Consider the following 18,326-nt stretch of genomic DNA (forward strand, 5'->3'; position numbering starts at 1 on the left):
TAAAGAGATTCCCAGAACTCCCTGTCAAGTCTTTATTTCAACTGGCTATCATAAGCTTGAACCAATACTATTTTTACTTTTCTTTCTGTTCGAAGGGATCCTCTCACTGATAGTACTTGTAAAGTTGGGTGATGGGGATGACTATTTTTGTTGTTTGAGACAAAAAAGTTAGAATAAAATTCTGACTGCTAGATATTTACTGACTAGAGACAATCTCTGAAACATTCAGCTGTGTGAAGAACTGCCAATAAAGCAAGGAAGCAAAATACTACAGTAAAGCAGAAGGAACCCAGCTCTAACAAAAGAGAGTGGGTTATTCTGCTCCATCTGCAGTGTTCCAGTGTAGTAGGTTTCCTGTGTCAAGCAAAAGCTATTATTACACTGCAGAACAGGGAGTAGGGTAAGGATAATACCAAAAATGATTCAGAGGTGCCAGACTTGCAGTTTCTAAGAAACTAAAACCATGAGGTGAACCAGCAAAATTCATATCAATTATAAAATGAAAAAAAAAATAAAAGTAACTTTCTGCTATGAAGGATGCAACAGAAACAAAGAGACAGGAGGAAGATCAATATGTATCACACCCATTGGTGGGATCACTGCTAAAGGGAAGGAAGATGGGTACAACTAACAGTAAAACACTAAACTCTATTTTAAATAAAGTAGAGGAAATTTCAGGATTATATGGATATTCTATTGGGTAATTACCCCCACATTTATTTATCAACCACATTTTTTGGTGCAGGCTGTATGCCATGAAAGCTGCCAGCTCCCTTTAACCATCCAAATGAGCAAGGCTTGTTTTATGGCAGACATGTATGCACATATATCCTGCTTTCCTCCAAAAACTCCACACAAAGGATCAACATCTGGTCACCAGAGTAGCTTCAGCATTGATACAGGCAAAGTATGCACAAAGAAAAAGTGGAGTATGCCACTGGCTTCAGTAATATCTTTTAAAGCAATTATTAACTATAATCCAGTATTATATTAATTAGAGAAAGTTTAATTGTTTGCAGTAGCAGAATCAAAACTTTGTTAAGAAAGTTAATAAGTTTTAATTCTAGTTTTACAGGGGAATATAGTACCCAAGAGATAGACTCCCCTATGTTTTAGTTCTTCATGCTTATTTAATTCACATTAAATTTCCCTCTCCCTGTTGTCTCTGATTTTTTGGGCTTCTGTTTGAAGGATGAGGCACATAAATACGGAACAGTTTCAGATTCAACATGTCAGAACCATTAGTAGTAAAAAAGACACAACACAAAACGTACAGGTTTAAACTTCCTAACACAGAAACAGCAATAGAGTGTCTTGATCAGAAACCCTCTCTTGACAAAAACGAAGCCCCTACATGGGTTAGGATTGTGTGATGCACTGCTTAGACTTGTCTTTATGCAAGTGCCAAATCAGAGGTACTTTCTGACAAAGAAGCACAATCCAAATGCCAGCAAGTAATTGCACTCTATAGTGAGTAAATACTGATCTATAATGAACTGGTGATTTAAAATGGTGGGGGGAAAGAGAAAGAATGGCTAGAAATTAATGGCCTCTGAGCTGGTAATGGGCCATCAGCCCTTACCACAAGGACAAAGTTCAGGCAGGCTACAAATACCCCATGGCAGCTTCCTGCTGGTATTTGGGAATGTTGCTTGCTTCCAGCTCACAGGCCATCTGCAGCTGAATTGTGGGTTTCCATATCTGTGTGGTCCATGCATGCCTCTGAAAGATAGTGCTCCCAAAAAACTTCCATAATGTTTCTTCAGCAATATTTCCACACAGCAGAAAGACAGATTTGTCAGTTCCCTCCCTTGATATTCACTCTTTAACCAAAGTGAATAAATGAGGTGAATTTAAGGCCACAGGTGAGTATTGTTTCGTTAGAAAACAGTTCCTCCCCCAGATCTGTTCCCAGACAGTGGTGGCTCATAGTTTTAGGCAGAGAACAAAATTAAGAAGCTTTTCCTAATTAGTTCATCTGTGCTGCATTAAATTTGTGCTGGAAGGTTCCCAACATGGTCTGCTGCAATTATTAACACTGAATAGGCATCTCATAAAATAGTGACACAAATGGCTTTCTGAAGGAAAACTGGCAGGTTTGGCCACACCTCCTATAATTATAAACGTGAAAAGGTTTTCTGAGGAAAGTGTTTTTTAATGAAGGCCCCACAATATTTGGTTAACACACAGCAAGCTGCACTGAGGTTGCCATGAGGATCCTGTTCATGTCAAGTAAGTATCATGCAGATGGATACTGGGATTCTTGCCTGCAGTAGGAATGGATGTGACAGGACAAATGACAACAAAAGCACCAACACTCAGGTGTCAAACATAAAGAATGGCTTTAAGGGAGCCTCAGGGTATGCACAAAGGGGAAGAGAACTCAATTTCTCTCAAGGAACAAGAGGTGATAAGGAGATGATCAGACCAAGAGAAGTGCACTGTCAGTCAGAATTGATGGAGCAGAAGTCCATGTTTTAATTTGCACATAAATCCCTGCTTGCAACATAATGATGCACCTAAAGGGCAAGGACCAAGTTTCTAGGGCTTTTTTTGTATGCAAACACCTTGTAGAGACTACAAGTTTGTGAAAGGATTGAGACCATACAGACACACAAGATAACATCTGCCCCAAACACCACACAAAAAAAGAGTCATAGTAGTTTCTTCTCCTTATTATGCCCAAAAAAGCCTACACCCCCAGTTTAAAAAGAAACACAGCTAAAATTCACAAGTCATGGTGCTACTTACAAAATAAACTGCTCCGAAGCTTCCATGGCCAATCTCTCGGAGATCTGTGAAGAGCTTTTCTGGATCTTCTTTGAAGAAGAGCTCTGCAATTTCAGGGTCCTTCAGGCTGCCCGCTCGGCTGGTTGATGGCATCCTGCTGGGCAGTCAGCCGACCGACTATCTGGGTTTAAAGTGCTGCTTCAACCCTTGGCTCATCTGTATGAATGGAGCCTCTTCAGCATGGATTACTGCAAGAAAAAGATTGCAATCCTTCACTGATTATCCTCTGCTCAAAGAGCCTGAAACAAGGTTCAGCAAAGCAGCTTCCACTTCCTCCAGAGCAAGCAGCCCTGGTGTGTGAAGCAGCACACCCTGCGTGCTGGGATAATGTCACAGCCCCTCTGTGACACCAGTCAAGCACTTCATCTAGGACAGAAACCAAAATCAAGACACAAAATGAGGCACATTCCATGCCCCAGCATCTGCTCAATCACCTGCAGAGCAGTCTGACCTACAGCGAGAAGCAGTTCATCACCAGTGAGTGCACATTACCGTGACACCTTCCCTCTGAAGAGTTACACCCACTGTGTCCCAAAAAACTGCTTGGATTTCATGATGTCTATCACAAAGAGCCTGTTCTTCGGAGATTTACTTGCACGCATTTTCTTCAGAGAAACAGCATCCAGAACAGGAGACACCCGATGGATGCTCCTCCTTCTGCTCCACTTCAGCAGAGGCAAACATTTAAATTGTGATTGGCATATGAGACAATGGACAATAGGCCATTGGCAAACACTTTCTTCAGAGGAACTCGCAACTTCAGACACAACTGGGAATGTATGAAATTCTTTCTGTCTGCACCATGAGTTCAGTTTCATTTACTACAAGCTTTGTGTCTTGGAATTTATCCAAAGTAAAAGTATACTGTTAAGTTGTGCTAAAATCTTACTATATCATTAGAACAGGTGATGCCAAAAAACCACTACAAATAAAAAGCCCTTTTCTTTTCCTCTTAAAGGATTTCCTATCAAATCCCTGTAAATTATCACTAATAAAAGCAACTCTGTCACTGGCAAACAGTTAATCACACATCTCACTTCTTTCCAAAAAAATCTTCTGGCCAAGACTTGCACTTTTTAAATTCCTATTTCGTATCTCAAATTTGTTTTTTAAAGAAGTCTGAGGTTTATTTCCATTATGAAGATGTGAAAGACAACAAACTTGAGTTTAAACAACACATCAGAAGGCCCTGTCCATTTCTCCTCCCCTTCTGGACACTGTAAACTCCACCTTTCTCCAAGCCTCTAGACCATCAATGAATCATTTGTTTTCCAGTCCCTGCAGAGCAATTCCTGCAAGGATGGAAAAAGACATATTCCTGCATGTTTGTGCTCAGTGGTTCTCTTCTCTGGAGAGCTGCAGCATGTGGAAGTGTCACAGCCTGCCTGCTCCTTGTTAGAGACCTCCCAGCACTGCTGCAGAGCCTGGCTGTGTTTCACAGCCAAGATGTACCTGGCTGTAAACTCCTCAGGAGTCTCCAGTTTTTCTGAGGAAGACATGTATGGGAGAGAGAAAGCACAGAAGGGAAGTAAAATCCAGTATTTTCCTCCAAGCAGTCAGCATTCAAAAAGATTTATACTGCAACCCAGAATGTGTTTCCATGATAGCCCGCTCTCAGGGGATAAGGAAAATCTGACACTGAATCCCAGTGGTGGACTAAGCAGAAGAACATATACACACAAATAGAAAATATGCAGCTGCTCACAACTCTGCCCCACTGCACTGCTGAGCACTCACACATTTCCTATCGATGCAGGATCACTGCAGGAGCCTTGGAACAACCAGCATCTGCACACAGCTGCCAGTGAGGCCGAGTGGGATGCACAGGAATGGGACTGAGACATCTCCACCTTCCCTTGCATAACACCATAACTAATACCGTGTGGGAAGGGAAATAATTAGCTCTAGCTCAGCCCATACCTGAAGCACACTACATTTATGAAAGCTGGAGGAAAAGTGGGGTTTTGGTTATTTTTCCTTCTTTTTCATATATCAACAATATTCCACTTGATTCCAGCTCTAGCAAGCACATAACACTGAAAGACAACTGTTTCACATTTACAGCCCCCAACAAAACAATAGACAAAAAGCATGTCAGAAAAGCAAGAGAAAGGAGCTGGGGGAAGGGAGCTGATAACCAGAGCACACTCAGTATTATTGAAGGAATGTTTCTTGGATCGACAGTAATGATGTCATGTTCCATCTTTTAAGAAGCATCAGATTCTTACAAAAAGGACATTGTTGTTCAAAAGCAACTGCTGCAATCCCAGAATGCCCTTTTCCCTACATCTGTTAGTCAGAGGGGCTAGGCTTGGATAAACCTGCTAATATGGCCAAAAGTCACATGTCCCCGTGAGCGGGCGTGCGTGTGAGAGCCAGCGCGAGGGGAAAACCCTGCGCTCGCAGCTGAGATGGATTACAGCCTTCTCCCCCTCCCCACCGACCCCCCATGCCAAACCAGCCACCAGACTCCTTCTTGGCATCCTTTCTGAGCATGCCTCTGAAATGTCATCAACAGGAACATTTCTTCCTGCAGCTGAAACTCCTACCAGGCCCACTGACAACACACACAGGCGTGGGACGGGACAGAGCAGAGCTCCTCACCTCCCGTGATACACCTTAAAATACACTTTTTTCCCCCTTTATTCCTGAGAACATCAAGAAAAATTTCATTATCTTTATCCTTGGAAATAATTGCTGCTTTGAAATGCATGAGAAAAAAAACGATTAAGTATTAAAATCTATTTAACAGAATGGTTGCAAACGTGTACATGACACTGTGCTTATCATTTGATCTCCTCATATGGAGCAGTAAAATGCATTAATGTAAATTCCATCCATAACAAAGCTTTACATAGTCTCACTTAATGAAGTGCTCCAATTTTTATGGATGCTACAATATTAAATTCCCTCTTCTTTTTACCCAGACAACAGGCACTGCCTGCCAAAGCCCAGCAGTGCCAGCAGCAGAGCTCTGCCTCCTGCCTTGCAGTAATGACACCTGAATGCTGTGGGGAAACGGAAAGCAGGAGAAGTGGCACACTAAGCAGCCATTGCATTATTTTAACTGTATTAAAAAATACATGCGAGACTTAGGATTAAAACAAAAAAATTAACCCTACAACTAAACTGCACTGAAAATTAAATCTGAAAATTAAATCACACCCCAGCAGGCAGCTGGTTTTCCAAAGTACAGTCAAGTTGCACTTGGGTATTTTACATTCTTCCACCAGCGCAGACGATTCACTACAGGTTTTTTGGATTGGTGCAGCTATACTGTTAAATACAATTGTTCCCAGTGGATGGGACTGATATCTCACTTTAGATCAGATCAGGTGGCTGGATCCTGGCTCTGGCCAAGGGACAGGTACTGCAAACAGGACACGGCACCCTCCGACTTTTTGTGACTACCTACAGGCCACCTCACAGGCTGCTAAAATTAGAAAAAATAAACCCACATTTTTTCCTAGGTGTTACTCATACGAAGAGAGAATGTTGCCTGCATAAACACAACTACCAGGACTTCACTCTTAACCAATAAGGTGTTGTAGGAACATGAGAAAGATTCAAAGCAAACCAGGGAATGACCAAGGCACAGGACTGACTCAGCTCTATTTCCACACAGTAGTCTGAACTCACTACACTTAGTGGCTACCATTACTGGTGTAAATGACACTGACTACAGGCCAAAACGTTTTATCAAATTACTTTCATCTGAACAACTATCAGTTAGCAGAAACCGCATGCACACATCCACAAAAGTCTATGAATCGATAAGATGTTACATCCCTGTAATCATGGTTATATTAAAAGGTACACACACACCCCTTGAACCTCTGACACAAGAAAAGCTGAAGATGAGGACGGGATAAGACCTGTTCTCTGCCATGTCATCTCAAGATCAAGTTAAGACCCACCCCTGTGACTAACATCCCCTGGGATGCTGCAGAGTAGAACAAGCAAAGCTCAAAATGGTCAGTTGCCATAATTAAAGTGCATATTTCAGCCCTATGCTACAGAGACCTCAGAGAAATTAAAATCTGTCCACACTACACTAAACTCTCTGACAGCTGTCAGTGTCACAGATAACCATTTTCAGGTAATATACACCAATGTACTAAGAGTATGTGCTTGGCCTTCCCTGCAGAAGAGAAGGGAATCACACACTAAGATTATCACCTGGCCATATTATTGCTCAAGTTCCCATTCAGACCAACCCAGTGACTGACAGTTACTAGCAGGTACTTGGTTACATTAACCAAGAGATACAGTAAAGCATTTTTAGTTCCTTAAGACAGTTCAAAAGTTTGCAGAAACCAAATTACACCACACACTTGCTTGTAGATGATTAGCACTGAAGAGCAGCATGCTTTGTCCCTACAAATGACATTTCAAGGAACACATGCAACAAGAATATGAGAACCACAGCTAAACAAATACCATGTGAGCACAAAATGGAAACAACAAACAGATTTCTGCATCCATCATCCCGTGTCTCCCCATTTCACTGGGAACAAGAGCCACACAAACTTCCACAATGGCTGTGGAAGCCAACAGGAAAGCTGTCCTCTATTACTGAACTATAAACAAAGTTATTTACAATTCGAGACATAAATCTTGCTTTATGTTATAGTCATCTGGTATCCCATACACTTAGCACAGTAACATCTATAAAAACTTCTCTTTGCTGTCAAAATAGCTACATTGTGTGTTTTTCCCTGACAGAATATATATGACACTTTAAAAACAAACAAACCAAGCAGGAGACCAGTTACAGCCCCTATGATCTTCACAGCTGACAGTAACAGCAAAGACTAAAAAGTGAATATTCAACACAAAAAACTACTGTTTTTTTGCAGGTCTTCTTACTCAAAGTAATAAAACAAGCAACAAAAACACCCTTCACACCACTAAAAAAACAATTCCCCACCACAATATAACTTCATTTAGAAAATTATATTTAGATTTTTTTTTTAACAATCTGCATTGCTGGTAGTGCAAACAGTTGCTAAATCTTAGTGTAATTTTCTCTGGGATGATCTAATGCACAAGCATCAGTAAGATGGGGAATGAGTGTCATCATGCAACTATCAAAAATGGGAAAAGGGATTTTCTCTTACTTGCATATGGGTCAGATCCAGGGAGTGTATGAAGCTGAGATTAAATTACCCTCTCAACACACCATTAAAAATTTCCTGAATGGTTTCCAGCTGACACTGAACATTTCCACAAGTATCCTAAATATGATAAACTGAAACTATTGAAAGAACTGACTTTCAAATTTTTTCTTTTACTTGCAATTATGCCTGAAGTAAGAGCTAGATTATAAGCATGCCTAAGGAATGATTAGATTTTAAAAATGCTTAAAATAAAGAATTTTTAAAGTTTCTCTGTAGTATTGAATACTTGACCTGAAAGCACAAATTCTTTTGGAAGTGGCAGACAAATCACTCTCCATTTCTATAAACTCTGAATAAAAGCTTGCAAGATAAAAAAGATGAAAGCACTCTAAGAAAAGTAAGACTTTAACCTGGAATAGGAAGTGGAAGGGCTGTAAAGTTCATGGGAACACAGCAGAAAAGATGATGAAGGTCCAGCATCAGAAGACATGAAAAACCAACAGGCAGTGCTGATATATGTGACTTTAGGAATGATGCCACTTAATTTTATGATCTGCATTTTAGTCAGCCTTTAACATTTTAGCCTGACAAATTATATGCATGGAGTTACCTTACCCAGAAAGATAAAGTGCAGGAATGACCCATTACAGGTCCTATCACTTTATTTACTGTTCCCAAAAGCCAGGTGCCAGCCAGTGGTGGGGCCTTTCCGCAAGGGCACAGACAGAAAGAGTTCTGCTGGCTTCTCTGAAAGTCAGGGAATCTGCAGCCAGTGTGATACTGTCAGATTCAAGATTGTACCCATCCTTCTGCATAGCTCAGCAAACACAGAGGGACTCAAGTTCATCAGGTCCTTCATGGTTCCTGGGAAAGCACATTCCTGATCACTGCACCACATTCCTCCTTCCAGCAAACTTGTCAAAACTATATACACTGGGTTTTATTGCTTTGCATTTCTTCAAACCTCTTTTAACCCAGGCTCTGCTCCACCCAGTCAGCCCTTTTTTTTCCTGTTCTGACAAAAGCAGAGTAATTCTCAAGGGCCTTAACATGCTCTGAACACATGGAAGAAGAGTTACTCTGCTCACAGCAGAAGGTGGCTGTTTCCTTGAATAGCTAAGGATCAGCTTCCTGACCACCCTCAGTGACCCCAGGCAGATGGCATCAAGACAGTTGTGTTCCAGTGACTGTCACAATGGAAGGTCCATCAGCACCTGAAACCTCCCAGAAGAGACAGGAATTGTAGTTCCTTGACTCATGCAAAACCCTGTATCACAGACTCCTTGTGCACTTGGCTAAGCCTCTCCCACCAAGCTAACAACATGTTATTTTTTTCTCCTCCTAGTTCTGCAATTTGGAATTCTTCCTAGAGTGGCAATTAAGGGAAAAAAAAAAACACAAACAAACAAACAAACAACACCAACCAAAAAAACCCAAAAACCAGAAAACCCCAGGAATGAAAGAAGAAAAGGCTGGAGATGCAGCAAGGGGCATTTAACTTCTCTCATGCCCTGCAACGGGGACAAAGGGCACTGAGGAACATCCCCCTTGGGATCCTGCTAACTTAACTTTTACCACTTAGTCGTGAGCTGCAGCTCAGACAAAAAAATGCTGACAAAGTAATGAACTTGCCTTTCTCTTAATGATTTTAAAATCATTCTTTTCAGTACACTTGTTCTCTATACTGGATCCACCAGGGCTGTCAGTCATTAAGGAAAAGAGAGGTGCAGATGAATGACATTCTACACGAAACTGTTAGAAAAATGTTAAATACTCAGAAAAATATCCAAAAGCTGTCACCAAACTGATCACCCTAAAATAATGCCAACTACAAGCAGAATAAAACCACCTGGAATGAGATGAGTAAACTGGATTGTGGAAGGTACCTGTGGAGCATGGGAAGCCCCACTGAGATTCTTTTCCACATTGCTTTTCACTCCAAGCTCATGTACATGAGATTCTCCTTTCTGCCAGTCTCCAGGGGAAGGGAAAAGACAGAATCATTTCATCTCCAAGTGAGGAGACCATTCTGCTGCCAAAGCCTGAAGCAGGTGAGATCTTAGAGCCATGCTGGACACTTCCATCCTTCCAGCTTTACAGCAGCAAGGACACTTCACATGGTCTCTAACCCCATGTGCACCTCTGTAACAAAGTTCTGCTTCTGCACAGGAACAGAGATCCTTCTCCATAGGAGTTCAGCAAAGAACAGGCATGAAATGCTGTCCCCTTCATCTTTCACATTCCCTCACCTAGGTATTTCTAGAAGGAATAGATTAGAAGGATAAGATGAATCTGCACCTGGATATTACAGTGAATTCTTGCAATTTTTTGTCTGTGTGAGCATCTATGTTCAAACAGGCTTTTCTTCCCCACTCAGTCCTCCTTTCTTCACCTGACAAGGAACAAGCCTACCATTCCTGTAAGATTCCCTTTTCAATTTATTTTTAAAATATTTTTGAAGAATGGTTCTATGCTGAAAAACCTCTTTGCAGTTTTTTTTTCTTTTTCTCTCTGCTTTTCTACCTCTGTTTTTTTCTTTCATTATACTTTTTCACAGAATAGCCTCAGGTAGATACTTTTATGTTCGAGCACTGCTTGCATTTTCTCTTATATGTGTACTTGTAGATTCTGTGCCTTACTTTGATTTCCTCTCAAGATTCTGACACTAAAATGTCCATCATCAACTCCTTGAATTACTTATCCCAGCACACTTTCTGATCCCACTGAGCTGTTCTGCTTGGGTGTTTACTTTCCAGGAATGTCACTAACAAAAGGGTCAGAAAGTTAGATTTCCCAAACCTTCTCTGACAAGCCCAGGATCTCTGTTTCTGGGCTGGGTGTAAATATTTATTTTTAATTATTTCCACAATCTTTCAAGTTTTCTAAGAATTTAAAAGACAACTAACTGGGTAAGTGTGTTCTTGTGTTGAAGACAAGATATTCTGAACAAACTAAATCTCTTTTGACAGGTTTCATATGTCAGTTATAAGCAAACACAAACATTCCTAACACTACCTGTACTCTTGAAAATACTAGTTTTGTTAACTGGCAATTTACAATGCCATTCACACCAAATCTACCACAGACCCTACTGACTTAAACAACACATATAAAAGCCAATACTGATGCAGTTGAGAAAAATTAATGCAAAAAAGCATCTTGCTTTTTTTTCCCCTCCTACTATTTAAAGCAGAATATCCCATGAGATCAAGAAGTGCTCACCATTCCTTGACATGTTCAACACTAACATTTCCTGGATGTCTTTACTTGTGATAGTTCTGGTACATTTATTAAGAAGGTCAACTCTAAAATTAGTGATTCCTTAGGCTAGCAAAGCTATGAGGAAGGCAACTGGAAAAAATGAAATCTTCTGTCCCCCTTCTTTTGCAATTCAGTAAGTTCACAGTCGTTGCCAACTCTCTTCCTTTATTAATGTAAAGCATCACATTAATAAACATTCTGTGAGTGCATCACCTACAGCCAGCTCTCCATGGCCACATCTCTCCAACCAAGGAGCACATGTTATAAGGAATCCAGTGTGGGAGATTCTGTGCTGGCAGCACACTGGCCAGGAAGAGGTTAGCAAGAGGCCAGTTGATGAGAGTCAATTAAGTCTCGAGGCAAAAATACTGGGAAACTCCAGCTGCCCATAAAAAAAAAAAAAAAAAAAAGTCAGATATCCTAATGGGACTTGAGTTTAAAGAAACCTTTTCTTGACCCCTAAGCAATTCTGTCCCAGAACAATAAATAGAGTAAACGTAAGCAAATTAGCTATTTTGGATTCAGCATAAATACCTCAGAAATAAGCTACTAAAGCTCACAACATAGATAATTACCCTTGAGAAAAGAAGTAATTAAAAAGTGGCAGTATCACATTGGTTTTAGAAAAGAAGCCTGAAAGAAAGCAATTCAAAGTCTTTCTGGTCAATCAGTAAAAAAAAAAGAAAGAAGAAAAAATGTTTAAATTGAGCTTGCAAATGAATTCCCTGGAGTGCAGAAGAACACTCCCACTCCTGCAAGAAGCTGTGTCCAACCCTCCAGTCCACAGGTCAGATTCTTATTTGAGCAAGTATAAACCTGGCAAAACTGATGCCAGTAGGAAGAATCTGAAGCAGAAAATAAAGCCAAACACAAAGAGAAAAATCCATGAGAACTCTGTGAGATTCTGTAGGAACAATCTTACAAACCAACAGTGAGAAGCCTGGGGCGGTCACCCAGCCTGACAAAAAGCCACACAGGAGCACAAGGGAACAGGAGAGAAAGTAAATAACCTGCACAAAGAAGATAACTGTGTATAAGGTAAGGTGCTGTCACAGACCAAGACAGTTGGTCCCTCCATAAAGACTTAAATGAAACATTACTGACCTAGAGGGACGAGTAAGCAGCTGCCCTAAAGTCTGACGTAGCTCCAGAGTGACGTACAGCTTTTGTCACAGCTGCTGTCCCCTTCCAGCAGCTGCTCCAGAAGCTCTCAACAACGGCTGCAGCCAAACTGAACAGAAGAATTAACTGAACTATTAATTAGTGGGAGCAGCATGCTAATCACTTGGTGACTGCGCTACACTAAGAAGCAGAAAACGAACCATTTATGCACTAGACTGTATGTCATTAAAAGAACAGAACAACTCAAAAGGATATTCAAAAATAAGTGGGAAAAGTGCACAAAATTACTGTGAGCATTAGTCATAGGTGGAGAACAAAATCATCACCTCTGAATTGATATGAAACTAAAAAAAGCAAGAGGTCAGATAATTACATTACATTTTGAACAAGAGAAAAGACTCCTGCAACCAGAGTGACCACAGAGAATATGTGAATCCAGCATAATATCTGCATGTAAGAGCTGGATGGGAGGGAAAGGTACATGACAAGTTTTATTTAGGGCAACTGACAGCATCAAAAAGTACAGAGGAACCTTAAAAAAGATATGAATGAGCAATAAGACAGGTAATTAAAGGTCAAAAAAGTAAAGAACCATAAAGCAAACATCTACTTTTAAATTAAACATAACTCAGGAGCTGAGCCTGCTGTAGAAAACTCAGTAGAAATTATTGCATAATTATGCCAAAGACAATGTCAGACTAGGTTTTTTTAAAAAAACAAGACGAAGAATCCATCAGAAAAATAATACAGAAATTCTGGCAGTACTTGAAGAAGTCTTTGCCATGGCTGGAGATTATACTTCATTCACATATAGCAGTAAAATGGAAGTACAGTAAAAAAAGCCTTAGAAATGGGAAGTTGTAAATGCCAAAAAAGACAAACTAAGCTTGAGCAGAAAGGTGTAAGAGTAGTTAAAAAACATAAATAAGAAGGTCACGATAAGTGCTCAGACTTCAAAAACAAAGGGAGAGACCATAAACTGTAAGACCAACATGTTTATAACAGAGTGAAGAAATTCAACCAATCAAGGTATAAACAGCAAAATTAACCTGCAGAAATGACTGTGAGGCATTGAGCCTAGGAGATGGAAACACTGCTGTTCAAACCAGACATTTACATGAACATCCCAGCCAGGTCAGCTAAGGTATTCCTGGATGCTCCTGGCACTGCTTCCCAAGTGCCCAGGTTGTCACCACTGCCAGGGACAGCAGATAGGACCAGACAGGTGAGGAATCAGAATCTGAATGACAATTTTGATGTTGCTATTCTTCTAGGGTCAAACAAGCGCCATCAAAACACACCTTGCTATGAAAAAGATAAGGTTCTTTTAACACAGGATTTTATAAAATACAGGATTACTATCGTAAATAGAAAAAAGGTTCAATCATATTTCAGCTTCAAATTACAGCTCTTAATTCTGTGCTACCAGATTATCTGCACCCATAAATGGGGTAGCTTTAATGAGCAATTATGTCACACGTTTCTAGAGCCCGTGAGCACCTCCTTTCCTGCTGGAATTCCCCAAAGTCATGGCAATTTGCTCTACTCCAGCTCAGGTTACTTTTTTCCCAGTCTTCACATGACTAAGCAGAACCGTTTCCTACACAACATACAACAAGGGGAAGAGGCAAACAACCACAACTAAACAAAAACAAATTTTTTAAAATCCCCTTTTTTTACTATTCTACCTACTAGAAGAAATGCCTCACCACTGGTTTCTGCAAGGTCTGAATCCCTTCTCTTTATGCTTTTCACTTAAAACAAAAAATAGTTCACAGTATGTATTAAGATAACAAGCATAACCTTTTAATTTGATGAGTTTTATCTGCTTTCATGAGGAAAATGCTCATTTCAACTAATACACAAAACAATTTGTGGCTCAGATATACAGAGTATGTCTCAATTGAATTGTTAAGATCACTGAACTGAAGGTCCAATTAAGTCCTGCTCCTGCTATTTTAAGCAACTTTATAATAGAATCCAATCATCAAGTAATAACCAACTCCTGAGAACTTGAAACCACTACTCTGATTACAAGGCTGCTCCAGAACCCCACTCCTATTTTGATTAGGAACCAATTTAAGATTAAGAACTGATTAAGACTGCTTTACAGGTTTATTATTTTAAGTTTACACTGCCTTACTCTTTCTCCCACACCAGCATCAGTGTTTAAAGAGTTTTCATCCCTTTTCAATACTGAGGGATCAGCACAAGGAGAGACAGAACACTGTCCCCTTAAGCCTGTTAGCTGAAAAAAGCCAGTTTTGTCTCCCTTTATGACGCAGGAAAGAGAACTGACTTCCCAGACCATCTTAACAGCCCTTCCTCACATCTGTCCCAAATGAAGCTCTTTTTTTTTAAAAAAAAATCCTCCACTCCCATTTTCCGCATCTGTTTATTTCCTAGAGATATAGCACTAAAGTTTAAAAATCACCATGGTATCAAGGGATATATTCAGGTATTTTGCATCTTTCCATTTCTAACCAATAAGCCATATTTTGATATTTCATGTATTTTTATATAATAATGTATCTTTATATATTCTGTATGTTATTATATACTTGCTACTGCATGACCATTCACTTTGCACTGTTCCATTTAGGTCTCCATACTGCAAATCCTCCAGCTCATTCATTCCTGCCACAGACTCCAGTCCTCCTCTGGACAACATCCCCCAGCTCTGCACAGCAAATTCCATTAACAAAGTCCTTTCACATGTACATCAAGACTAAAATACCACTTTAAATTGTCTGGACCTTGAACAGTTACCAGCAGCTTCCCTGCAGCTCACATTTCCTCACTAGGACCTTACACCTTAACACTATGCTTGGCTTTAAGAAATCTCATCATGCCGCTGTGCCCTGTGGTGTCCTGACCCACACTTACATGGGATGGACTGTACTTGCAGTACTCATCCAGCCTGGACACTGCTTGTTCCATCAGCTCTGCAGCAACCACATCCTGTTGAGGACAATCCTCATAACCCACCTGTCCCCAACCATGGGAAACACTGCAGAAATGGCTTTTCAATCAGACACGTGGGTGGGCATGGGAAACATATCCTTGCTGCAGATGGAGGAGGGGATCAGAAGTGTGCAAGAACCACAATCCTTTCCACTCCTGTGTCAACAGCTGCCCCACATTCCTGCCTGACACTCCCAAGGATGCTCTTGCTCCCCCATCACCTTCCCCAGCTGCTATGGCTGGGCAAGACCTCACCCTCACCAAACTGCCATAACAAACACAACAGCTTCTGGCACAGACTTTACCAGGTGCCAGCTGCACTGCCCCAAATCCACCTAGACAAGGCACCAACAGTGGGGAGGGGAAATCCAGTTGTGTGATGGTGGGAATGAGTCCCACATCCATGGTTCAGCCAGCCCTGGCCTTTGAGCAAGGAGGGAGACAGGAGCCAGAGCAGAGGGCAGCTCTGCTCCCACCCCACATGCTCATGGTCTGTCCAGCCAGTACCTGTCCTGTATTTCCAGCAGCTGGGTGGGAACAGAGACCTCCCCATCCTGCCACAAAGAGAGGTACATGGTCTGTCTACCCAGAATTTTTGGGCATGTCTGCTGAAATTCCAAAGCCCCGGAAGATTTGTTGTAGAGGCTCTGGTGTCATGTTCACATAGGAACATATCCTGGCAGTGAGAAATGAGACTGAAGCAGGAGAAGTTTGTAAGGGCCTGCTTCCTAAATTCTGGTAGTCACAGGTTTGCGTGCTACATTACAGCTGTTCTGATTGCTGACATCTCATCTCTTATGTACTTATATACCCATTACCATAGTAACCAAATTCCTCAGAACATATAATGCAATTTTTGTATCTGGTGTATTAGAACAAAATTATTAAGGTTACAAAGGCAAGCATTCCAAAATTAGAAAGTGTCAGAATTCAGACTGCCATCTCCCTTGCCAACCCATCTTCTTTTGCTGCCTCCCTCCCCATCTCCCAGGCTCCCAAGTCACCTCTCCTGCAAACCTGCAGCTCCAGTTCTCCATCAGCTCCAGCTCCTTTCTCTCCGATCCCTCTGCAGTCCCAGTTTCACTGCACTCTGTCCTGACATATTCTTATCTCTCCCCTCTCATCTGACTTTTATACCTCCTGCATTCACACCAGGCATTTTCCTCCTCCACACTGCCTGAGTGCTCTCCAGGAATGATTCACTGAACACAGGACAGATTCCTGACAGTCCAGGAACTGGAAACAAGAGGAGACTCTCTTGCAGGAAAAAGTCCTTCTGACCTCTCACAGTCCAGGGCTGGAGCATCTTCTGCTGCTCTCCAGGGATCACTGCCTGCTCCAGCACTAGGAGCTGCAAAATGCCTCAGCAAAAAAAAAAAAACAACACTCAGTGCTGGTTCACCCTCTTATTGCCACTGCACTGCAAAGATGGATCCCACTAGGGAATATGCCCCCATTTAAGGAAGTGCTTGGCAATACAGAGTCTCCATCTTGATGGAACTTAAATAAACAAATTAACCTTTATACTTTACCTGCCTATAGTATTATTTTATTCACATAAATATATTGCTGGGAGGAAGACACATGCACAGAATGCTTAAGTGCTGTTGTTTTCCCTGAACACCAGCACCTGCAAGCACTGTGGAGTCAGGAGTTGAATCCACTGCAGTCGAACACACCCAGCACATTCAGCACATCTCTCCTTACAGGCTTCCTAATAAGTCCATCAAACCATGGATTTAGACATCCTTGTGCATGACTGCCTCTCCACTAGAGAAAAAGGTTGAGTTGATACATCATTCTGCACACACAGAAGGTAAATGACTACATCTTTTCTCCAAGAATGTGCTTTAAAAAAAAAAAATTATCTGTATCTTTTCTGGTTTGGCAGTATTACTAATTGTCCGGAACACAAGGGATGAAAGAGGTCAATATCTGCACCTGAAGCAAATACTTGGAACAAAAATTCATAAACACAGCCCACAAAGCAGGTTTAATGCCCAAGATTCATTTTACTATAAGTATTTTTAAATTTTTTTCTCTGGTACACCAACTCTTCAGCCCTCAAGTAAAAAATGCAGCACTTTTTTCTGGTCTGAAGAGAGGAGGAAAGAGCTTAAGCCACTTGTATGTATCTACTAAGTGCTACAACATTTTAAGGCTGGGATGGCAATTTCAGCTCATGTAGAAACACATCCATCCTAAATTTGACAGAAAACTGTAATCAGAAATTGGTCTATTTCAACAGCACAAATCCAAACACCTCTATATTTCACAGGTTCTTTGTGTGCTCACACATAAAGCCACTTAATCCAGCTGTTCTCAGCAATCATTCACAAAAGCAAATGAATGAAAAAGAAATAATTAGCAACCATTTCCACTCCTACCCTTTAACTAAGGGGAACAATAATTTGACTGCTTCAGTCAATGGACAAAACTATTTTCTATGCATTTAAACAGAAGGTTAATTGAAATATGGTGGAACAAGCTCTCACATTTGGACTTCCTCAAAACAAGGTTGTCTTGCCTGTTTCAAGAACTTTGGCCTCAGCTTTTTCAGGAAGTGAGGCAGGAAGCTTCCACCAGGTCACTTTTCCAAGACTGAACTGATCTTCAGGAGACATAAAGGAGTAGCACTGCAAACAGAAGGCCAATTAAACTGATTTTATTTTTCTCCTTAAGCATTCCTGCTGGCAGGGAGTGGGCTAGAAGGCTGTGGCCTGGCCTGGGCCATGCTGGACAGCCACGCTGGCTGATCTGAAGGCAGTCAGTGATTCGGGCTAAGCTAAACCACGCTGCTCAAAGCTACACAATCGTGCCATCTAATGAAGGATGGGAGCTGGAGATGATTAAAGCTACTACCACACAGCACAGCTGGAGCAGGACTGAGCTCTATGGTCTGAAGGGCCTCCTTAAAATGGTCTGCAATTATGTGACAGGAGTGGCCTGGCTCTAGCAAGATATGAAGAAGCAAAGCATCAGGGAACAAGGACAGTCACAAGAACAGTTCCAAGAGAGCAGTGGTACAAGGAATCTTGCCAGAGAGGTATTAGAAATTTTCAGATATCG

At 41.2% G+C, this 18,326-nt stretch overlaps 1 protein-coding gene across 3 annotated transcripts in view; it reads right to left on the minus strand.

Moving 5' to 3' along the window:
* Window positions 1-18,326, minus strand: part of TAOK1 (TAO kinase 1) — a 68,800-nt gene that overhangs the window by 36,983 nt on the left and 13,491 nt on the right. For 2 of the 3 annotated variants that reach the window (XM_030287922.4, XM_072937326.1), the window contains exon 2: window positions 2,752-2,978. In XM_030287922.4, coding sequence (XP_030143782.1) covers window positions 2,752-2,883 — 132 coding nt within the window. In that variant the 5' untranslated portion in view covers window positions 2,884-2,978. Of the gene's footprint in view, window positions 1-2,751; window positions 2,979-3,282; window positions 3,468-18,326 lie in introns of those variants that run through there. The other variant, XM_030287923.4, reaches the window with a different exon arrangement.

The sequence above is a fragment of the Taeniopygia guttata genome, chromosome 19, assembly GCF_048771995.1.
Source record: "Taeniopygia guttata chromosome 19, bTaeGut7.mat, whole genome shotgun sequence".
NCBI lineage: Eukaryota > Metazoa > Chordata > Aves > Passeriformes > Estrildidae > Taeniopygia > Taeniopygia guttata.